This window comes from Petaurus breviceps, unplaced genomic scaffold (assembly GCF_028583685.1).
Source record: "Petaurus breviceps papuanus isolate PSGF00001 unplaced genomic scaffold, PetGlider_PUasm1.0 98, whole genome shotgun sequence".
Lineage (NCBI taxonomy): Eukaryota > Metazoa > Chordata > Mammalia > Diprotodontia > Petauridae > Petaurus > Petaurus breviceps.
The window spans coordinates 15230019-15255173 of record NW_027187460.1 but is presented as its reverse complement, the minus strand read 5'-3'; the positions used below and the strand labels follow the sequence as shown (position 1 = coordinate 15255173).

Below are 25155 nucleotides of genomic sequence, written 5' to 3'. Positions count from 1 at the left end.
AAATGTACTTTGAACTGTGCCTTTAGAAGTAAGCATTGATTTATTTCCTTTTGAAAGGGAGTAACTGACAGACTAGGGAAATATGAACAACAAAAGCATTTCTTCTCTTAACTATCTATGAATTCTATGCATAGGAAAATACAGTGTAATCAAATACAATTTATGCCAAGTCTTTTAGCTCTGACATTTGGAAACAAGTCTACAGTCACACAGGTAAATATACAACATGATGCTAGCTATGAGAACATATGGTAAACAATCATTCTGACCAAATTTTAACACATCATGATGGTAATATTTGGATACACATTTCCCACTCCCATCCCCACCCCCAGCAGGAACACAGACTGTTTTCCAAGTGCTCAAAACATGAAAGTATTTATTGGCAAAAGAAGCAGTGTGTTCTGGTGGAGAGGGCCAGCCACGGAGTCAGGAATATCTTTATTCAAGTTGTCTCTCTGACACATGTTGTTTGAATGACCCTGGGCAAGGCCCTTAACCTCCTCTGTGTCCCCAGATGACTTCCTAAGACTTTGAGTTGCATGTCTTGCTTTAGTAAAAGGAATTTCCTCATTAAGAGTTCCCTACCTCAATTAAACCACAGGTCTAGACCTCCTCCCCCCAAAACATTTGTGACAAAAAAAAATTTTTAGCTGGTTAAAAACCTTAAAGTGTCACACAATTACTAGTAGATTCCACTCTCAGACATTTATTAGATGTGTGATAACTGTCAAATCACTTAACCTCTCATACTCTCCATTTCCTCATTTAGAAAATCTCTTTTATTGCAATTTAAGAGTAGGGGGAAAACATTTCTCTTCTGATGCCTTATTAGAGGATGTACGTGTGATCTTGGGTTCTTGAGGCTAAGCATGTGGACCACAGGCTCTTGACCAATCCACGAGGCAGCATGACAGGGCACAGAAGCAGTACCTGAGAGTTAGGAGATTCGGAGTCAAGTCCAGTAGATAAGAATAGAGCTAATCAGTTTTACAAACCTTAAAGCACTAGAGAAGTAACAGTTATTATCCTTAATAATTATTATTATAGTCACTAGCTACTATATGTGTGCCATGGGTCAGTCGAGTGACTGAATTTGTCCAAGTTTACTTATTTGGTAAAATGGAGAGATTGGATTAGGTGACTTCTATGGTCCCTTGCAGCTGTGTGAGTGTGTAATATGTGTAACATGCACGTAACATGTATCTGTGTGTATATGAGTGCACACTGTGTAAGGTGTGCATGTGTATACATGTGTAAGGAATGTGTGCATATGTGTGTAATGTGTGCACATGTGTGTAATATTGTGGTTTGTGTATTGTGTGCACGTGTGGGTGCATTTGTGTGGTATGTACATACATGTACATGTGTATAATGTGTGTGATGTTTGCGTGCATGTGTGCATACCTGTGTGAGTGTGTGTATGCAATGTGTTTGTGTAATGTGAGTGCAATGTGTGTGATGTGTATATGAGTGTGTGTGTAATGTGTGAAATGTGCATGTGTGTAATGTGTGTGCACAGAGAAAGAGAGAAAAATTTGTGATATATCTTAAAAAGTCATGCAACAGCTTCTGTCTAAACATTTCAAGCCACTTTATACACTAGATAAGATTAGTAATAGAAGTGAGTCTTACTTGATGGCATAGGCTTGCTCTTATAAAACAGTTAAAACACAAATTTTAATTAAATTAATGTCATTAAATGCAAAATGTACAAATCATAATCAAGAAGAACTAGACAGTTTAATTTGAGGAAGCACATTTGACCTCAAAGGTATCAAATGAGAGTATAATAGGATGCATGGCTAGAATATGGTTCTGGGAGGGTACACTTTTTCTTTTTTTCCAAAAGGCACAGAAAAGATAAAGGGTTGACATAATAGAATTGCATATTAAGAAGAAGATCCACATGGGAAAGTTCAGGAACTGGACTGGGCACAGGGAATAATGTGAAGCCCAGTAGAGAGATTTTGGCTAAAGATCAATGGAGGTAGAAATAGACACACTTCTGTCATCAAAGTATAATACTAAAGACCACCTGGAGAGATGGAGCAAATAGATGAGGAGTTTGGGAAACAGATTACACGACTAATATGATGGCATGGTAGAGCAGTGATGGGGAACTTTAATTACACAGACATCTGCTAGAACTTAGTCTCTGCCAAAAGTAGAGATGCTAATCATATTTTTGGCTTACTGTACTGATAATTTCACCTTTTCAAAGGTGGCAGAACCAATAAGAGGAAATTCTGATCTGACTGTGATTCCTACAAAGAAGGAGGAGCTTTTTATTTTTTTCTGGAGTGGAAATAATAGAGACCTTGAAAGGAAATGGGTACTCTAACTTCAAATTTATGACAAAGAAGGAGGAAGATGGAAATAGTCTTGAAATACATCTTGGATATGAGGAGACCAGATTTCTATAATAGGGTAAAGAGAAGGGTGGAAGAAAGGACAGAATGTCTACCAAGAGTAGACATGGAAAAAACACTAGATGCTACAAAACAACTTTTATTTTGCTTTTAACATGGTTCTGTACCCTCCTAGAACCATATTTGCTTAAAATAACTTTATTTTCTTGGCAAGGAGAATAACTTTTGAAATGAAAAAGCTAGAATAAGAACACCTTACAGGAAGTTGAAATTCAGAAGGAAGGGGATAAAAGAAGATGCTTCTGTTCTTGCTGAATTCATAGCATCAGGTATGATAAGTCATAGGGCAACTAGGTAGTGCAGTGGATAGAGCACTGGGCTTGGAGTCAAGAAGACTAACCTTTATGAGTTCAAATCCAGCCAAAGACACTCACTGTGTGACCCTGAGCAAGTCACTTAACACTGTTCCCTCAGTTAATTTGTAAAATAAGCTGGAGAAGGAATAGCAAACCACTCCAGTATCTTTCCCAAGAAAACCCCAAATGGGGTCATGGAGAATCAGATACGACTGAAACGACCGAACAACAAAACAACATAACAAGCTACCAAACAATAACTAAGTTACCAAAAGACCTGGAGAATGTGACTGCCACCTTCAAATGTTATAGAGAATGGGAGAAGCCCCAGAGGCCGAAGAAGGGCAAAAGTTTTCTGGATTTTCAAAAAAAGAGAAGAGGATGAACTCTGCAAATTATAGGCTAATAAGCCTGACTGATTTCTGTCAAAATTCTTGACTGCATTATAAAAAGGATGTTGGGAAAGGGGGAAAAGGCATATAGGCTAATTAGAAAATGAAATATAGTATATATATTTATATGTGCATGCATACAAACAATGCATGATATACATATGTGTACATGTACATATCACTGACATACATAAATATTGGGGTTTTCCCCCCTATAATTTCATTTGCAATGATATCTTTTTCCTCTTCCTTACTCAGTCAATCATTTCTTTTTGACAACATTAATTAATTGGCAAATTATGAATAGTTCATGAATAGTTTACATTTAGCTTATGCAATTTTTATGGACAAAATAGGGAGCTATGGCCTAGGCAACAATCGAGTTTTGTGGATTCTGAAGCACTGACCATCTGGATGGTCAGTGTAGCAAGAGTTTGCTAGTAGAATGTCCCAGGGTGCTGTTTCTGGCTCTGTGCTATTTACTATCTGTATCAATGATTTAGTTAGAGACATTGCTGACATGCTTGTCAAATTTACAGAAGACACAAAACTGGGAGGTATAGTTAATATACCAGATGGCAGAATCAGGATCCAAAAAGACAACAATTTAGTGGTTAGAACATCAGACTGAATCCTTTTTTAAAAAAATAAACTCTGTGATACCATCATTGTGGGGAAAAAAAAATGTGGCATAAAAATGTGCACTACAGATTGGTAACTCATAAGCAGTTTAGCATTAGAAAGTGATGTAAGAATTGATGGTAAATGACTTGCTCATGATCTCCTGGCTAGTAAGTATTAGAGGAAGGACTGGAGTTCAGCTCTTCTGACTCTGCGGCTGGCCCTCAATCCACAATACTCCACTGAAGCCACTGGGCTAACTAGAAGATAAAACTTAATAGGGAAATATACAAAGTCTTCTAGATGGGTTCCAAAAATTCACCTTCACAAATATAAGATGGAGGAAGTGAAAGAAGATTGCCTGGAAAAGGGTTGGGGATTTTTTAGTGGATTACAAACTAAATATGAATTAACAGAGCAAAATAGCAATTAAAAAAAAAAAGAAAAAGCCAGTAACAACAAACTAATGGAATCTCAGGTGGCATTAAGAGAGGGATAATGGCTAGAACAAGGAAGACAGGAGTCTTGCTGCACTCTTACATGAACAAATCACATCTATTGTATTGCATTCCATTTGGAGTACTGATAAGTTAGAGAGTATCCCGAGGAGGGTGACCAGGATGGTGAGTGACCTTGAGATCTTAGCATTCAAAGACCAGCTGAAGGCACCAAGGATATTTAACTTGGAAAAGGGAAGCCTTAAGGAGGACATGCTCACCATCTCCAAGTAAATAAAGGAGTATTACAGGAAAGAGAGATTAGCCTACGTTTGGCCCAGCTAGGAGCAATGAATAGTGATTGGGAAAAAAAAAAAAGGTTGATTAAACTTGAAAGGAAAAAAAAACCTCCTTTAACAGTTAGATTTATCCAAAAATAGAAAGTAACTCTGACTTTTAGGCAGTGTAGCACAGTGCTTAGAGCGCTGGCCTTGCGGTTAAGAAGACTTCAGAATCCATGTTATCTGAATGAGTAAAGAAATTGACTTCAGTTTAATTCATCTGGAGAAAGGAAAAAAAAGGTAATAGTTGTAGTGTCTACCTCCCTGTGGGGTTTGTAAGGCTCAAATGAGATAATACATGTAAAATACTTTGTGAACTTTCAAGATCTGTATAAATACTAGTTCCAATATTTACTACTGGCACCACCACCATTAGCCACATCATCATTACCATATTGAGAAGGAATGGATCTCCCTTCCCTAGAGGTCTTCAAGCAAACACTGGAGGGCCACTTACAGGACAAGTTGAAGACAGTTTTCTTGTTTAGGGTGAGGATGGAACCAGATGGTTATGAAGGTCTGGTCCAACTTGTACTTTCTGAATTAGAGTCATTCAAAAAGGAGCAGCTACTTTCAGACGTAAGGAAGTTTCTTCTTCTATCTGACAGACCTCTGAGGCCTCTGTGTAAGAAACTCTGCCATATTCCACCCAAGGGAGAAAATCTGGTCTTGGTCAAGACTATACCTACTGCCTGAGGATCAATCTGGGTATAGGGCATCCTATCATAAATCACTACAATAGCCCAAATTCCACAGAAGCTCATGAAAGAAAGAATAATAAACAATAGTTCTAAATCCTATGTGGACCCCTCCCAATTCTGAAGGAGGAGTGGCAAAGTGGTGGAATGAGGCAAAAAGGTATGAGGATCAGAGTTTTTATATCTTCCACAAAGATTAACACAATTGCTAGCAATTTAATGGAATTCTTATCCAAAGACCAAAAAGATGACATGCTATTGGTGTTACTGATCATATCACTGCTGACAGAAATGGCTGCTAATTATAACAATGATGACATTTATATAGTGCTTTAAGGTACTGTATGTATACCCCCAACATGATAAAGATACGAAGACTCAGAGAGTTAAGTGACTTGTCCAGGGTCACACAGTTCATAAATATCAGAGGTGCTAAATAGAAGGCTGGATCATGAATTTTACTTGGAATATCAAATATGGTGGTTGGTGGAACTGGTTTCATCTTCTGACCAAAGGAAAAGAAAAAAATGTCATTATTTTATTTATAAGACATTTGGCTGTATTTATGATAAGCATAAGCAAAAAGCTACTATCAAGATAACTGTAGCTTATGCACCAGTGTCTGTTGTAGACATTTGAGAATCTGAAAAAAAAACCACTATTAAAATTATATAAGTTTCTACAAGCTAAGTAATCCTATATCTTAATGCTTAATGATTTTAATATAAAGGTACACATATGGGACAATGATAAAATCTTGTTGGAAAATATGATTCAGAATTAAGAAGGGAAAGAGAGCAAAGGTTGTGGACTACAGAGAAGCCATACATTTGGAAATCGCAAAAACTGTCTTCAGTTGAAAGATGTAGAACCAAGTAGTCAAATTCGAGGTCTATGGGTAGCAAAATTCCCAAGGACAGCCTGAACCAAATTAAAATATAATTGGGAAATGTTAAAAAAAACAATGAATAAAAATACAACAAAGATAATGTTTACTTGTGGCTTTCTAAGTCAATACATGGCCCACAGGGATCCGTTTCTATCTGAGTTTGACAACTCTGGTGCAAGACACAGCAATCACTGAACAATTTTAAACATGAGATCGCTGGTCTTCAATATGGAAATAATTTCTGAATTAGCTGTCTGTGAGCAGTAAGACTATCAATTTATAGGAACAATGAATTTAGTCAATACCAAATTAGAAGATAGGATAAAGATATGAAGAAACTATGCCATGCAATGGCAATGGTTCCAATCTGATCTATTCAAATAAGTTCTTGAAAATAAATAAAGGAAAATCTATCAGCATGGACAATCACCTTTTATTTCCAGTGTCAAGTAACTGCTACAGTAAGCTAGCCAAAATATCTCAAAACTTCCTCGCATGTGATATGCCTGCCAAGTGACTACAATATGCCAAGCACTAGGAAAAATGAAACAGTCCCTGATCTCAAGGAGATCACAATCTAATTGGAGAAGAAAGCCCATATAAAAGTTTGGCTGTAAGGTAGATGAAAAGATCCACAGGTTCTAAAGATGAAGTAGCAATTTAGAGGACAGTACTGAGGGGTCTAGAGAACATGAGGACAGATGGTAAGGTTCAGAGGACTACTGGATGAGTGGCAAACAAGGCCTGATTGTCCTCCATCCCTATGGAAGGTTGGTTTGTAATTGGTAACTCACCTGCTCATCCCTCCTCATCTTCCTTCTCCTCCCCCCCAAATTTGATTTGGCAGAGAAAAACACATATTGATATACTCTCTTCCAAAGAGTTATTCTGTGCATGTGTGAAGGTAAAAGAATTTTTTTTTTTTACAAATGCAAAAGAATACCTAACTTTGATGATCCCCTGAATATCAACATCAAATACAGTATGTTTGTCACAAGTGTTTGCCACCATTATGGAGAATATCCAGCAAGGAGTCCAAATGGAAGAAAGATTCCTTGCTGAGGCCCTCCAAATATTGCTGTTGGCATATGATATTGTGCTGACTGCATCAATCCTGAGTATCCCATAGAATTTCCCTAATAAGAACCACAACCATTTAAAATAATCTATGAGTGAAGTTATTATACCGGACAGATGCTACATATGGACAGTGATGTGGGTCCAGAAATGAAAAGGTAGAAGATATTGTACCGGGTAGAAGTCAGAAAATCATGTAGAATTTGCAATAATCACAAGCTGCTGTATTACAAATTCTTTTTAATACCAATATTTTTCCTGTTATGCTATATGATTCTAATACCCACATTATTTGTAATGTGATATCCTGAAGTCTATTTATGCCAATCACTTTTTTTTCATTCATTGTCTCCTGGATTATCTTTAATCTTAATTTTTTATGAAATCTTAATTTCATTATCTGAGGCAAAATAGTATCACTGGGCAAATGTTGGTTTTGCATAGACAGATCTTGTAGAATAGAGTAATGGGGAGGTCATTGAAACATTATCTAATTTCACACATGTCATTCAGACTAATCATCCTCCTGTGCAACTCTGTACCCAGTCCATTTGTACTGTTTTTTCAATAAACAACACTGATTGACTAATTTATTCAACTACTTGCTTTGTCATAAAATGGGTAACATGATTTTTATCCGCTTTGTACTTAGTATGTGGTTAGACTACTTTCATTTCTATTACTATATAGTTCTCTGAGGAGGTTGCATAGAATTCCAGACCTTGATGAAATTAGAACAATTTCATCCATAAATGGGAGAATGCAATGGCCCTCACCATCAGCAAAAAAATTCTTATTCTATACATGCACCTTACACAGGGCATCTTCCACAGTAATAGTAAATATTTTTGGCAAAACATCTCCCTACCTGACATTTAGCTTAATGTCAATCATGATCATTGAACAGTTATTTGAAGTCATGTCTGTCATGGAGTCTTGAATAGTTCTATTATGTGATAAACACCCTGTCTAAAGATTGCCTTCGAAGCTACATTTTATTCTACTGATTTGAATGCTTTCTTGACATAAACACAAAGGGATGTTATGTTCTCTACACGTCTCACGATTTCTTGTGTAGAGGTAGAGACTACTGTTGTAAATTGGCTATGTATCTGAATTTCACAAATTTAAGCATTATCTGATTTATTAGAATTCTTTTCATGACATCTTTTCTACAGAAGTATAGTTTATTACATCGCAAAACAATTCTGTACAGATAAAGGAGTACTGACTGAAAATAAAGACAAATTTACTCATCACTAAGACTGAAAACTATTCATCCCACCAGTCTACAACTACCTGCTTCAGTAACTCTTTTTCCCCCTCACTTGGCTAGTCATGCATAGAGTGGGTATTATACTATATATTATACTCCACAGTAGGAATTATTTGGTTTTTATAGAATAATTAACCTCCAAGACTCGGGCTTCTTTTCCCCCAAAACTGTGCCTAATACTTCTCACAGCAAGGATAACACTAGAAAATCATAGTCAATGAAGTCTCAAAAATTACCACCTAAATCATGCATTGGGAAATCCATATTACCCCCAACTCTCCAATGAGTAGGTCTCTGGTTAAAATAGTAAATAAGGGAATACTTATTGGGCATGGCACAGTGATCTCATCAGTAATATTATCTCCATTTTGTACTTAATGCCACAGGTCGGTCTCTCAAAGCACTCTGTTTATATCACCAACTGTCTCACTGCCAAATCACAAAGACATGGCTACCCATCTTTCAACAACTGAACCTGTAGTTCCCCAAATGAGAAGCCTTCTCTTCAAGCTGAAACAATAACTTCTCCACTTTCAAGATCTTCCCTTTCCTCTTCATTCTAACAGTTAGCCCCTTAGCTGCTGTATCCTCCTATGTGAATGTTTAGCTTGGGGAATAGAAGATTCAGAGGAGTCATGATCACTGACTTCAAACATCTGAAAGGCAGTCATGCATAAGAAGGTTTAGTCATCTTCTATCAACAGGTAGAAGATGCAGGAAGGCAAAATTATGCTCAATAAAAGGAAGATTTCCTAATGATTCCATTAGGAATTAATGATTACAAGAACCATCCCTCAGTGGACTGACCTGCAGTGAAATCTCTGTCACTGAAAAATCTTAAGTGGAGGCTATGTAAACACTGATAGAGAAACCAGCAGAATGTCCGTTCCTTGGAATCAGGAACTGTGCCATTTAAAAAAAAATCTTTGTAATCCCATTCCTATACATAGCTTTTAAACAGACAGCAGACACTTACAATAACTAGCATTTATATGATGCCTACTATATGTCAGATACTATGCTAAGTGCTTTACAAATATATTATTTAATCCTCACAACAGCAGGCAGGTGCTATTATTATTATCATCACCGTTTTACAGTTGGGGAAACTGAAGCAAAAAATGACATGTCCAGGGTCATATAGCTTTTAGATGTCTGAGGTCAGATTTGAATCTAAATCTTCCTCACTCCAGGCTCAGCACTCTATTTACAGATATCCATGACATCCGAAGGACATTCTAACTCTAAGATTCTATTACTCTAGTTCAAACCTTGGTTATCTCCTCTCTAGAAGACTACAACCTCCTAGTCTCTGGGCTCTGCAGCTTATCAACACCATGCTATTTCTCAACATACCAGGTATTATTGGAAAAACGAATACACATAAAGCCTATGCTCCACTTTCCAGTACTTTACATCTGAGGTAATGAAAAGTAAACAAATGGTGGTGATATGAATGAGATAAATGCAAAGGAGGAGGCCAGAAAAATAACTATGTGCAATCTGAGATCAGAATCATCCAACCTGGGAAATCAGTGGTATAGAACACAGAGATCTGACTTTGAAAAACAAACAAACAAACAAACAAACAAAAAAAACAGGTTCAAGTTCTATCTCTGACACCTTTTGGGAGTGTGACCCTGGGCAAGTCCCTTCACCTCTTGGTTCGCTCAGCAAATTTCTAAGACTATAAATGGAGGATAAAGTGCCAATTTATATTGGTGGAATGAGTTTCCTCTTCCAGGAGTTCTTTATACAACTGAAATCCCCGATCTAATCTGTATATATTTCCTTCTACTAGATACAATGACCTGAATTCAGCAGGCCATTAATACTTATAGGTTCAAACCGAATGACATAAAATGGGCCACGAGAAGGACATTATCAAGGTAGAAAATGCTATGTGAAATCTAAGGAAGGAAAGCTAATTTCTGGATGGGGGATCTGGATGGGAAGGCTTAATGGAGAAGGTGGCATTTGAGCTGAGCCTTCAAGGATGGGCAGGATTCTAATAGCCCTTCAAATGTCCTCTGAAATCCAATTCACTCATGTACATTTCTCTTAATTTTATAAAATATATCAGCTATAGTTCCTCTTTGGGCTATCACATGCCAAGGAGACACATCCAAGGACACTATCACATAGCAAACAAATACTAATTGGGGTAGAAAGTGTTTTATCTCACAGTTAAATCCCCCAGAGTTCGATGTGATGAGAAGGGAGACTGCTCTTCCAGCAGGAGCCATTTAAAAAGCTCTTGTAGGAGATGTAATAAACAGCATGCACTTAGACAGCACCTTTCACCTAAGGCTTTCAAAACATTTTTCAAATAACTTCTCAGTCTCCGAGCTTCACACAGGCTCCTATCACAGGGGCGTAGGCCAGTGAAGGATGCCATACTCTTTACAAACTGGATTAGCTAAATGCAAATCCAAGCTGTTGCTGTTGATGATTGGGCATCTGGGTATCCTTGCATTAGTCAAGTGACATCAAACTCTGCACACTCACTGAACTAAGCCTTCAGCATATATACAAAGAAAGGTGAAGAAAGATAAATAAACCTATGCTGGCAGTAAAATGAAATGAAACTCGGATGACATTTATTGGAATGACATTAGTCTAATGTTGATCCAATTCTATATGCTGAAATGAAAATGGTTACTAAAGAAACCTCGATTTACCTCCTGCTTCTCCCTTCCTCCTTATGTTTATTACCCTTGTCAGGCACTGGGAAGATGATTAACGCCTTCCCTTTCCCAGAATCTAGTTTGCAGCATCTCTTTAAGAGAGTGACAATCCCTTATGTTGAGTTGAGAGGAGAGGAAGGGAGGGGGAGATAAGACCACACTGTTTTTCTTTGGGCATTCACATTTCAAGTGAATGCTTAAATGACTTTAACTTGTTTCCTATTTATTAAAATGTGTCTTGGGGCACAGTGCCTGCCTAAATTTAATTTACATCCCTGAAATTGAGGACACAGCAGGGAGGCTAGCAAAGGAATGAAAGGAGATGGCACAGTTTGTTCTTTTATTGGTCTTTTTCTCTTGTTCTCAGGCTCTGCATACATGACCCTCTGGTGTATATCCATGGAAATGAGTGGTGTCAAACAAGTTTTAACATTTTGGACCTTAGAAAGCAATCAGGGCAAAAAATCATCCCCACCCTCATTTTATCATCATTAACTTCACTGACAACAGTGTATTGGAAAGGGAAGTGGATTGGTATTTAGATATCAGAAAGTCTGAATTCTGGCTCTGTAGCCAACTATATGAACTTGGTCAAGTCTCTCCCTGGGCTCTAGTTTCTTCCTCTATAAAATGAGAATCATAGACTCTATAGAGGTTTGAAGCAACTTTAGAGCTCAACCTGTACCGAAGTAAGAATCTCCTCTGTGACATGCCCATATACTCAACAGGTGATACTGCCACCTTCATATGAAGACTTCTGGGGAAGAGGAGCTTGACTGAAGAAGACTTCCACTTCTTGAGGTAATCCATTCCAAATCTGGATCACTTTAACTGTTCAGAAGTTTGTCCTAATGTAAAACTCAAGTCTGCCTCTTTGTAACTTCTGCTCACTGACTACTCCTAGCTCTGCCTTCTAGGGCCAAGCATAAAATGGTTAATTACTCTTTTGCAGAGATACCTTCAATTTCTAAATCCCATAATCAGCAATAACAGCAAGCATTTGTTGAATGTCTTGGTATAGTGCCTAGCACGTAGTAGGTATTTAATAGATGCTTACTTGGTTGACTGGTTATAGACCACTATGATAGGAATACAAACAGGTCTACCTATCTGTGCCCTCAAATGTTCTGTAATCCCAATGACTGCCACCTGTTTATCTAGTACAATAGCTGGGACTTGGTTCCTCCAGTCTCCCCCATGCAGTCCATCGTTCCAACTGTGGTCTGAACAATCTTCCTCATGCATGTATTTGTTTAAATAAAAGAATCACAGAATTTAAGAAATGGAAAAGCACTTACAAGTCATTTGATCCAACCTTTATGGGAACAAGAATCCATTCTATAACATTCAGAAGTAGTCAGGTTCTATTTGAAAACCTACAATGAGGGGGCAACTCACAACTTCTCAGGAAATTTCATTAACCTTTTGGGGAGCTCTAATGAATAGAATGCTTTTCCTTACAATGTTCCTAGATCTGTCTTTTTCTTTCTTCCTTCCTTCCCTCAATCCATTATTCTTTCCTTTCTTTCCTGGTTCTACCCATACTGCTCAGGCTAGAAATGCAAAAGCTACTCACAGACTTCCTCCAATTACTGAATCATATAGCAGCTGTGATCTGCTCCCTTTCCAATCTGGATCAGCTCATCTGTCCTTAGACCACTCAAATACCAGAGGCATAAATTACCATACTGATGCCAGACTTAGTATAGACACTTTCTGAAGCTCAGAAGTTCCATGTTCTAGAGATCCACCTGGCTCATTCTCTCTGGTGGCAAGGATTACATGTATACCCCACCACTACCAGTGTCTGTAATTTCCATCTATTAGGCCTGGTTCTGCCCTTTCAGACCAAGCAGAACATGTCTAATTTTCTTCCAAAGTGACAGACAGTCCTTCAAATGCATGAAAGCTACCATGTTTCCTATTAAGTCTCTTCTCGGTAAAAACGTCTCCAGCTTCTTCCTGATCTTCTATCTAATGTTCCCCTATTATCTTGATTTCAAATTTCTGGATATGCTCCAGTTTGTCTGTGAATTTCCTAGCATACCCTGCCTCACAAACATGCCAACTGAATACCTATTCATCTTTTAAATTCTAATTCAAGTGCTGCTTCCTTTCTGAAGTCTTTCTAGATACTTTCAAATAACAAAGGTTTTGTTGATCATTTGGACCTCTTAAAGTTCTTTGCTTTGTACCTTTCTAATTTAATTAGTAGAGGCAGTATGGTGTAACAGAGCAAGGAGTGGATTTTCAGTTCAAATCCTACCTCTGACACTTACATGTTCAATGAACATAGTCAAATTCATGCCAGGACAATGACCACTGCAGAAGGACTGATTTGCTGGGTACAGCTGGGGACTGGGAATCAGGAGTTTGTTAGTTTATTTTGGCATGCTAGTAAAGTGCTTTGCTGTAGAGGCTGATGGCTGCCTGGATATATCATCTCCACTGACACCACACCATCTGTGTCACAAGCACCACTGCAGAGCATTTAAGGGGAAAATTCCATTGTACCACACTTGCCTTACCCAGTTCTCCTCCCTCCAATTTGATTCATCATCATTATCATAGATTCATCTAGAAACTGGAAAAAAATAGACTCAGTTTTCAACATATGATTAGCTATGTGACTACATAGTAACTTAATTCCTTGGAGATTAACATCCAATCTTTTTTCCAGACAATCAGGGTTCTAAATGGGTCACAATACTTTACTCTATAAAATTGGCCTAGTCAGGTATCAAACTACCAAAAGTACAGAACTTGGGTATTAATCCAGTTCTGAACACTCATAACATGCACAAATTACTCATTAAAGTAAAAAAAAGAGATAGATAGATAGGTAGATAGATAGGGAGATAGGTAGGTAGATATTTACTTAAGTATGTACTCCCTTGATATTTGATTCTAACATGGAAGCTATTCTGGGAAGTCTGTAGATGTAATTCATCAGCTTAATTTACCTTCCATCTAAGGACCAGCTTAGCTAAGTATGGTTCTTTACCAGACCTGCTACTAGATAATACATTTCTTTGGCCATGTTGATCCCTGAATCAGATTTTTAAAAACAGAAATCAAGTAAGACTTATAAGTCCCTTTTTTTCTGTTCCTTTCACTTCTAATTCTGTAATGTTTTCTACATTTGAAATTATTTTGTTCTATTATATCTTCTCCTGCCCATTTTTTTAAAAGCACACTTTGTATCTGTTCTCTTTCATGAAGTCTTCTGTAATTAAGTGGAAACATGAAACGTATCCCCACTTTAAACTGTTTATTCCTCACACCTTGAGTGCTAATTATTAGCTATATGATATGGGGTAACCTCTCTGAATCTGTTTTCTTACGTGTTAGGGGCAATTAAGTTGATTTAAGAAGCTGGAGAAGAGTTCAGAGGAGGGCAACCAGCAGGGTGAAGGGCCCTGCATCTATGTCTCATGAGTATTGGTTAAAGGAATGGAGACTAGTTAGCCTGGAGAAGAGAAAATTTAGGGGGAATATAACTTTTTTAAGTATTTGGAAGGCTTTCAGGGGGAAGAAAGGATTCAATTTGTTGTTTTTGACACCAGAGGATAGAGATGGCACCAACAGGTCAGAGGTGTGGAAGAAAAACTAGGCTTAATATCAGGGGAAAAACAAGCAAAGAAGACTTCCTAATAATTAGAGCTGCCTAAAGCAGAATAGGCTATCTAGACAGGTTGTGAGTTACCTATGCCAGGAGCTTGTCAAGCAGAGATTTAACAACCACTTGTTGGGCATATTACAGTAGAGATTCCTTTTGTGTATGGGTTGAACTAGCCAGATGATTGCTGAGGTCTTGACTAACTCTATAATTCTGTTATTTTTAGTACTTGTAGAATCTACCTCTCAAGGTTGAGAAAAATGCTAAATAAATTGCAATCTCTATACAAATGAAAAACCGTTATTTTCCTTGTGTTTTAGAATGGGTATAGAAGAAAAGTGACTTTTCAATGGATGGTTTAATCCAATGGTCTCAAACTCAAGCCTCAAATATATTCTAATTTCATAGCATTCATTTGTACTACTATTCTCAAATCTTTTGTTTTTCTTCAGAAAGACTCACTGGTCTGTCATAGAAATGTTTGAACATTCCTATGAAAAAAAGGGCTATAGAAAAGATGTGTGCTACCTTATATGACTCACTGGACGCATCATAAGCTATCACTTAGTGGAACGCTTCAGGCAACAGATGCCTCTATTGTATACTACCAACTGTTGCAGTAAGTTCCTAAAAAAATGTGTAAGTCAAATTTGGATAAGTTTGATAAAAAAATATTTGATAAGTCATGTCTTATTTTTCCTTTGAAAATTGTTAATTATTAAAATCATGTGAGGCATAAAACAGGAAGCTGTATGCTCACCAAAAGTGTTCATCTTGTCACTCTGTGTATCCTTTACAAAGTCCAAACAATGAGATATTTCTTTATGGACATTAAGGCCCTCAAAAATATTCCTGCTTGTGGACTGTATCAAGATGCAGAAAATTACTAGTCTCCCTCAGTGAGAGCCATGATTCCCCAGAAGAGACGGGCCTAACAATCTATGGAAGAAAAACTAAATGGATAAAAAAGGTTTGTTGACCAGTCTATGATTAGAAGCTTCATCTAATGAGTTAGTAAATCAGTACATACATCTGGGAGGGGATCTGTAGGACTAGGATTGGAGAAGAAAAGTATAGGCTGTATTGTATTTGGAAAAAACTTTCAGTACTTTTAGTGATCCCAAGCTGCTCCCTTGTACAAAGAACATCCTTTGTACACACAGATGTTCTCTGGAGGAAGTGATATGTTTGCAAATCTTTGGATAGCACAATAAAGGAAGAATCAAAGTTGCCAGTGACATGTTAAGCACTTCCTATATATACCAGGTACTTTTCTAGTAATGAAAATGCAAATGAAAAATATAGTCCTTGGCTTCAAGGAACATGCATTCTAACAGGTGAAAACATTAAAACATACTTGATAAAAATAGAACAGTCTTCCTTAGATGGGACAGCACTAGCACAGCTGGAGGGTACCCAAGAAAGGCCTTTTCAAGGAGGTAAAGCTTGAATTAAGTCTCAAGGAAGCCATTAAAAATTGGGGTTGGTGGGGAGAGTATATCAGGCATGGGTAAATGGGTGAGAGGGAGTTCAAAGCTACTGTGTTTGAGAAACAGCAGAAGGGATCGTATCACTGGACCACAGAGTCATAGAAGAGGAAGAAATGTTAAAACATTAGAAAGACAGGAAGGGGCCATGCTGCGAAGAGCTTTAAATGCTGATCTGAGGAGTTTATATTTGATCCTAGAGGAAACAGGAAGCCACTGGGCTGGAGTGACCAGTAGAATGATATGGTCAGACCTGTGCTTTAGGAACATTACTGTGGCTGCTAAGTAGCGAATGGGGAGGGAAGATGAAGAGACTTGAAATATAGTGACCAATTAGAAGGCCATTGCAACAGTCCAGATAAGTGGAGATAGAAGCCTGAACTAGGCTGAATGGTGGCTATCTGAGTGGAGAGTAGATGAAGAATGTGGAAGAAATATAGTTTTTTGGTAGCTTGTAATTGTGGAGAGCAGCCCAAGACACTGAAAAGTGAAGTTATATTCCCAGGGACACACAGCCAGCATATGCCTTAGACAAGATTTGAACTCAGGACTTCCTGACTCTAAAGCCAGCTCTCTAACACTGAAGAAATAGCAAAGGAAGTAGGCTCTTCATATAGTGAGAATGAAGAATAACTTAGAGATAAGTTCAAATGTTCCACTGGGACTACTTCAGAGTTGAAAAAGACATAAAGTTCTCTAGCATGTTGAATGGATCTTTGGAGAAAGAACATGACAGATCATGGACTAGTACTGTACAGGATAAAAAGACATGGATAGATGGTGACCTGCATCTTTGAGGGCAGGGATTGTCTTTTGCCTTTTCTTTGTATTCCCAGGGTTTAGTTTAGTGGTTGGTATATAGTAGGTGCTTAATAAATGCTTGCTAACTTGACTTATTGATCAACAAGTTTATTAGAATAACTCATACAAGGTGCAAATGAGGCTCAAATGAGATAATATATGTGAAACATGTTGCAAATCTTAAAGGGCTACCTAAGTACCTGGTATTGTTGGTGTTATTCTCATTATTTTAATGGTCAAAATATCTTCCTATTTAATGCCTGAACTTTTATACACTAGATTTTCTTAAAGCATAGCACTCCCTACATCCCTCTTCATACAGCAGTGTGTATATAAGGGATCAGGGAGTTCATTGTTGATCAAGAAGGGCAAAGTTCTCAGAGAGAGTGGTTGAGCTATTGCATTTTCACATACAGAGCCAAGGGTCACTTCTCAGGTGACGACTTTTCTACAGTGTATAGTAGAATGAGTGAAATTGGTCAATATATTTCATAGACACTGCTATCACTGTGATCATTGAGATTTAAAGCAAGAAAACTTACTGATATCTCACTGTATTATATCACTGCTGGCAAAATACTAGACAAAGTCCTTTTGGAAAGGTTACTTTCTCTTTCTCTCCTCTTTCTCCCCCCCGCCCCTTCTCTCTCTTTCCCTCCCTGCCTACCTCCCTTTTATATGGTGTGTGTGTACGTGTGTATACACATGCATATATGTACTTATATATATTATTTGTATATATACATGCATATACATATATGCACTCACTGTTAACCTATAATTGCATTAGAAGTGCGGTGTAAAATATTAGAATATGATGCTAAATTTGAAAACATTATAAGTAGATTAAAAAATCAAAACAAAACCATGAGACCATGAGTGGCCTTTGAATATGCACGTGCGCATCTGCTTGCTCCTCTACAAAGACCAAATGCTGAGTTCCTTAAATGCCATTATGAAGTTCTCATTTACACAGCCCTAGAGGATTTAAAGTGTCTTCCTCCCAGCCACCTCGGGAAATACACAGTGCATGTATCAGGAGTCTCCATTTTATAGCCAAGGAAATAAGTGGGGCAGATAAGTGAAGTGTTTCGTTTAGTGTCAACAACTGTTGAGTGTCAGCACAAGGATCCAAAACCAAGTGGTTGCAGTCTATGACCCAAAGTTTTCCTTTCCCTTTCCCCCCCCCCACTTAACAGTATTTTATTTTTTCCAATTAGATGTAAAGATAGTTTTCAATATTTACTTCTGTAAGATTTTGTATTCCAAAATTTCCCCCCTTCTTTTTTCCCTCCCCCAAGATAGCACACAATCTGATATAGGCTATATATGTACAATCATATTAAACATATTTCCACATTAGTCAGGCTGTGAAAGAAGAATCAAAACAAAAGGGAAAAATCGTAAGAAAGAAAAAAAGGGAAAATGGTATGCCCAAATGCTTCCTTTTTACAGCTATAAAGATGCATTCCTATATACAAATAGCACAAACTACTGTTTCTGCATACAGAAACACATCATATATCACAGATGCAAGCATAAAGTTATATTTGTCTGGTTACATTATGTAACTGTGGACACATACAAATGTGAACACTCTATAAAGTCATATCAATATACTTAAATGGAAAAAAAGGGGAAAAAAACCTACTCCTGTGTACAGAGAGATGCACATAGGCACACACAAGAATATCTATATACCCACAATGCCACACACAATAAGTATGTTTATATGTGTGAAAATAAAAGCAGAGTAAAACACTCAGCTTTTCAATGCTATGGACAACTCTCTAAGACTATACATTGCAAAGAAAGTACTGACCTTAATTGGTAGAGAAGGTTTCTCCATTTGGAAGTTACCAGTTAAATTCTAGGTTCAGGCCCTATCCTGCTTCTAAAAGGAAGTACTTTCTAATAGTTATCCATAAAGAGATAAGTTGTTTCTCCAACTAGTGAGCTGCCATCACTGGAGGTGTTGAAGCAGAAGATGGTTGGACATGAAGGAGATTTCTCTCCCACTGGGCAGTTGAACTAGATGATCTCAAAGGAACCTTTCAACTTTAGGATTATATTATTTTTGAAGATATGAAACAGTTCTCAAATGGCACCAAACCACTGTCATTTTAAAAAGATAAGAAATATCAGATTGCATAGGAAAAACCCTAGAATTACTAGGGTCTGAGGGACGTGGCTTATTTTTTCTGTCAATTAGAGTAATATTTAATGATTAATATAAATTACAACATGTAAATGCTCAACATAGCTAAATTACAACTTTTTAATGCTTAATATAATTTAAGCTATACTCTATGAGGACCTGGCCCATAAATTAGCATTTTAAAAAGGATAAGGGGGTAAGCATATACAAATAAGAAAACAATTGTAATGTGCTATTTCTGACTCTAAGAGGTGAACTGTATAAATTAGAAGTCACAGTAAATGGTAAGTAGTATCCTAAATTTATAGAAAGAAAATAATTTATGAATGGACATGAATGGCTAAAGAGTTATGAACCCATCAGTATAAGAATATATATGTGTATAAAGAAGAAAAAGCTAAGTATTTTGCACAACAAACTTGTCTCAACATCAAAAGATATTCACAGGCAGGAAGAAGCCATTCCATACATAAAAGGAGATTTAGTGTTCTTTAAAAAGGGAAGAATGTATGAGGAATAAGGAAGGCACTGACTCATCCGAGTCTCAGGTTAGAAATGTTTCATAGAGGAAGACAGCGTTATGTTTTTCTACCACCATTATTTTTCTCTTGGTTGTAAGCAGACAACAGATACTTTTTCTACCCTAAGAAATATATCCCTGAGTAGCACCAGCCAAAAATCTTACATGTTGCCTGCCAAAATTATTAGATTACCACTAACTCCTAGGTGAGTCTCCTTTGCTAATTGACTGATACCAACTCTGGAAATGGAAACTAGAAGATATATTAAAATAGAATTGGTTTATAATTGAGGCTTCTTAAAGTTTGAAGGGTCTTCTGGTTTCTGGACAAGACTATAATTTAAGCTACTTGAGAAAAAAAATGAGCATACATGAAGAAATTGGCCTCCAAGCAGTAAAGAGTGTTGGCTGGTTCCAATTTGAGCTGACATTTTTATTCTTCTGTGTTCACTGTCTCACATGATCTCCTCTTATCGGTACTCCAGAGCTGCCAACAGTTTTTATGTGTGTCAGTCTCAATGATACCATCCCCCTCTTAGCTCCCTTAGAGAAGGCATAGTAGTGATGATTGTTTTTAACCAAAAAGCATTACTAGCATTTAAATTCAGAGACCTTGAGTTTTAACAGATAAAAGAGGTCATCCAGTCCAACTCAGACCTGAACAAAAATGACTATGGAAACATCCTAATTGTGTTCATTCCATTCCTTCTCTGCTTCTTAGATCAACTCCACCCCCACCTTACCCCATTCCTTGGTTGACTGGGCTGTATCACTGCTGATTAAAACCATGCCCAAATCTCCCCCATCCTTTAAAAAAATATGTACACTGTACTCTGCTCAAGGGTCACTCAAGATATCATCTCATTCTCTCCTCCCTTTCACAGCCAAACTCTAAGGAAAAGGTGGAGTTACCTTTCCACTTCTCAATCCCCTTATAATCTGGCTTTCAGTTTCTCACTTTGTGACTGAAACTGCACTCTGCCATGATCACTTAATTGCTCAATCTAATGGCTTTTACTCAGTCCCCAATCTTCTCAAGCTCTCTACAACACCTGACATTGTAATACCTCTCACTGGTTCTTTCAGTGTCTCAGGGCACTGTCGACTGGAACTCATGAAGAGTAGTGAGGGCCTCTCTTACTAGTTCCTTACTGATCTCTGTAGTCAACACCTTATTGGCCCTTTTGGTTCTATGCTACTAGTTCAAAGATCTTTCTTCTTGACACAGAAGATAACAGTAAAGTAGGAACTCAGCTGTTCTGCTTTCTCACCATCAAGGATCAATGCTCCATATACCCCACTGTGGTCTTAGACCATCTTTCTTTCCTTCTCTTTAAGCCTCACATTACTTTAAAACCTTGCAAAGGAAGTCTCCAGTCTGTACAACTCCTTGTGGTAACAAATGGTACGTTTATTTAAGTGCCTATACTGTGTCATGTGCTAGAGATACAAATATTAAAAACTAAATAGCCACTGTCTTCAAGGAAAAAAGCTTATAATGTGTATTAATTATTTTAAAGACTGCTACATAGGGAAAGATAGATGCAAGACACATTGTCTCATGTTGAGTCAGGATGAGCTCTCCATAACCTGGGCTATATTACATACCACGAACCAGCCTTATTTCACAAAGAGAAGTTCCTCTGAACTACACTGTAGAGAGAAGACCAACAAAACCATCTGATCTGATCAGACAAATGAATCACGACCTGGCTGAACAAGCAAATGGTAATAAACTCAGGAGAATTAAAAACTCAAACAGAGTGGAATTCTGTAAATAGCACAGATGGTATTGCAGACCCACAAAGCTCAAAGTAGGAAAATCAGAGCTTAGGGAAAGGAAAAGAAAACAGAAGCAAATTTCAAGAGACTAAATCATAGAACATTTGCATTGGGCCTTAAGAGTCCCACATCAATACTCCTTCTTTAGTTTTTAAAATACATCTTATATGGATTGAGGCACAGAACAGGTTGGAGGAGAATTAGCATTTTATTTTATATGCCTGTGCACATTTATATGCACACATATGTATGTATGTATGCACACATATGAATATGCATACATGCATGTATCTATGCATATAACACATGGGTTCCTCATTTTCTGATCCTTGGGACGTGGTACATTGCAAAGAGTTCTGTACAGAGTAGAAATCGGTATATCTGAGTTCATATCACTAACTAGCTGACATGATACTAACTGGTTGAGTTATCCAAACCAAGTCATATCTCAGGCTCTAGCTTCCTTATCTGTAAAATGAAGCAGTTGGACCAGATGATCTTTAATGCATTTCCCAACTCAAAAAAGACTAGGATGTGAGGCATGTGGTGGGGCTTTATTTGCACTTTGAAAGTTTTAATGCCACTTAATCAGAAGGTTCCACAAGTATAGTACTAAGTAAGCAGGTTCCAAGTCTAGGGTTTAAGTTATCGGGGAAAAAACCAGAAACAGAAATAGCTCAGAGTTTTATCAAAAAAAATTAAATGACTAAGCAAGGACTAAGTAAGGCCATAAAAAGGACAAGAGTGGGAATTAAGTGACAGGAGAAGGTAATATATTGCCAAGACCCTGAATGAATTTTTTGTCTCACTCCCCACAAGCTGAAGGTCACTGCTCAGAGAGAATGGAATAAATTTTCCAAGAGGAAAGTGAAATATGAAAATGTTTTAAGAGGATACCAGTATGAATAATTAGGAACTTGATATAATTAGAGATGACAAAGGATTGGGATCAAATGAACTGTATCACAAAGTTCTTTTGAAAAGAGCCAACAAAGAAAGTACAGCACACTGAGGACTGAAGGAAGGAAAGAGTAATGAAATTAAAAAAAAAAAAGAAACTGAAGGGACACTAGAAATCATTGTCAGTGTATCCATGGCATTTTAGTTTTTTACTGTTTCTTCAAACTTTTACCACAAAATTTCCTTAAGCTGTAAAACAGGAAGGAAGGAAGGAAGGAAGGGAGGAAGGAAGGCAGGCAGGCAGGCAGGAAGGAAGGAAGGAAGGAAGGAAGGAAGGAAGGCAGGGAGCGGAAGAGGAAGACAGGGAGGGGGGGGAGGGAGGGAAAAAAGGAAGGAAGGAAGGAAGGAAGAGAGGGAGGGAGGGAGGGAGGAAGGAAGGAAAAGAGAGACAAAAAGAGAAAGAAAGGAGGAGAAAAGAGAAGAGAAGAGGAGAGGAGGGGAGGGAAGAGGAGGGGAAGAGAGGAAAAAGAAAGCTGAATCCTTTCAACTATTCCTAGATCTGCTACTCCATTCCTGGTCAATAACCCTCGAACCCACTGAAACCTACTGAGGTTTCTGAGAGAAACTCAGATTGTGAAGGGTGGACTAATCTATGGTATATAATAGAGGAATTTTACTGTTTTACAATATAATTTAGAATGAAAAACAATAATTTGGTAAGAAGGTCACAGGATTGAAAACTGAAAAGGAACTTAGACATCATCCAGTTCAACTGTCTCATTTTACAAATGAGGAAACTAAGATACATAGAGGCTGTGGTTTATCCAAGCACATACAGATAGTTTAGAGGAGATAGATCTAAAAGCCAGGTTTCTGAACCTTCAGTCATCCCACTCTATTGTGCTAAACAGGATGAGTTAAAAAGCAGAAGAACAGAGTTAATGATGATTTTGTCTTCTGGACAGATGACAAGACTTGAAGCGTAAAAGATAAATGTAAACTGAGATTACAGCTAACTATTGGAAACACAGATTAAATTTCTGACTGAGCTTGTAGAATCAAAAATTCATACAACTTTAAGAAACTGGCTTTATAAATGTGACCTATGTTCTTACTGCATGTAAGAGATGTGGGTGAAGATGAATCAACCCCGAGTATATAATTTATTTAGAGTAGGTAGGCTTCTGTAAAACTTTTGAATCTGTCAGGATCATAATTACCCTACAGTACCCATGAGTAAGCATGAAATGGAAGAATGCACAAAGTGACATTTTAATCACATAGTGAATAATAACAGAAAATATAAGTATTTAAAAGGGAAAGAAGTTGTATTGGCAACTGATTCCACTAATTAAAAAAAATACCAAATAGTATTCATAATACTGTTAAAAGTATACTTTATGTGACAAACAATGGTGAATGGTATAAACAAAACAGCAAAACAGCCAATGGCTCCAAAGCCTTTACATGGAAAGCAAAAGCATGATTATATAAAATTACTATTAGAATTCATCCCCAAAAGTGGTATAGGGTATAATATAAGGCTTAAAAGGAAAAGGTAAATGGAAAGAACAATTTGATACCCACTAGCTACTGACCATGCTCCATCAAGAGGACTGGACTGAAGTCAAGAAAAGATTTGTTTACAATACAAGCCAATAAAGTGCTACTATGGGAACAAGAAAAATTCCATTAACTCCCTAGATATTTGAGGTTGGAAGGACGAAGAAAGAAGACATAACTTAATCCCTTCAGAGAACATGATGGGGGAAAGCAGTCTGCCAGCCACACACATTTGAGGATAATGTAGATGGCCATTTTTCTTTGCACTGTCATTTAATAAAAGGGCAGGATGAAACACTTCCTGCAAAAGAGAGCCTTGAACCGAAAGTATGTGGCGATCTATGCACATGTACAATTAGTAAACTATGGTGTCAATGCATGGAGACATTGTATGTAGGTCATTAGATGTCTCATGGTCAACTGGAATGAGTGCCATGCTTAATTAAGAATTAGAAGACCTTGGGGGTGGCTAGGTGGTGTAGTGAATAGAGCACCAGCCCTGGAGTCAGGAGTACCTGAGTTCAAATCCAGCCTCAGACACTTAACGCAAAATTAGCTGTCTGACCTCAGGCAAATCACTTAACCCCAACTGTCCTACCTCCCCCCCCCCCCCCCCAAAAAAAGAAAAAGAATGAGAATATCTTGGCTGGAGCACCAGCACTGTCCTTTGCTAGCTGGCTGAACTTGAACAGAGCACATGATTTCTTTTTTCTTTTTTGGAGGGGGAAGACAAGGCAATTGGGGTTAAGTGATGTGCCCAAGGTCACACAACTAGTTAAGTGTCAAGCATCTGAGGAAGGATTTGAACTCAGGTCCTCCTGAGGCCGGTACTCTATTCACTGTGCCACCTAGCTACCCCATACATAATTTCTACTAGCTGCTGTCTCCTCACAAGTAAAACAAAGACCAAATACTTCTATCTACTTCATAAGAACACTGTGCTGGGAACCTGGAGACCCAAGTTCTAGTCTGGCTCTGGCTCTTATTATCAATGCTTTGCCAGGCTCCACTTATAATGCAATTCAGATGAAATAATGTATAAGGTGTATGAGAGAAATGAGCTACCTTAAGCCAGGGACAGCCATACAGTCTGACCACAAAGCGAGTATGCTCTAGGTTTGACCTGGTCAGGACTGTGTTTGGAGGCCTCCTGCACCCAGGAAACCTACTGCCCTGGAG

At 37.8% G+C, this 25155-nt stretch overlaps 1 protein-coding gene across 2 annotated transcripts in view; it reads right to left on the bottom strand.

The window, feature by feature from the left end:
- ZFAT (zinc finger and AT-hook domain containing) overlaps window positions 1–25155 on the bottom strand; it is a 317464-nt gene that overhangs the window by 4090 nt on the left and 288219 nt on the right. The window contains exon 16 of one of the 2 annotated variants that reach the window (XM_069081281.1): window positions 92–933. The exons of the other annotated variant lie outside the window; for it this stretch is intronic. Coding sequence (XP_068937382.1) covers window positions 832–933 — 102 coding nt within the window. The 3' untranslated portion in view covers window positions 92–831. Of the gene's footprint in view, window positions 1–91; window positions 934–25155 lie in introns of those variants that run through there. 2 annotated transcript variants of the gene reach the window in all.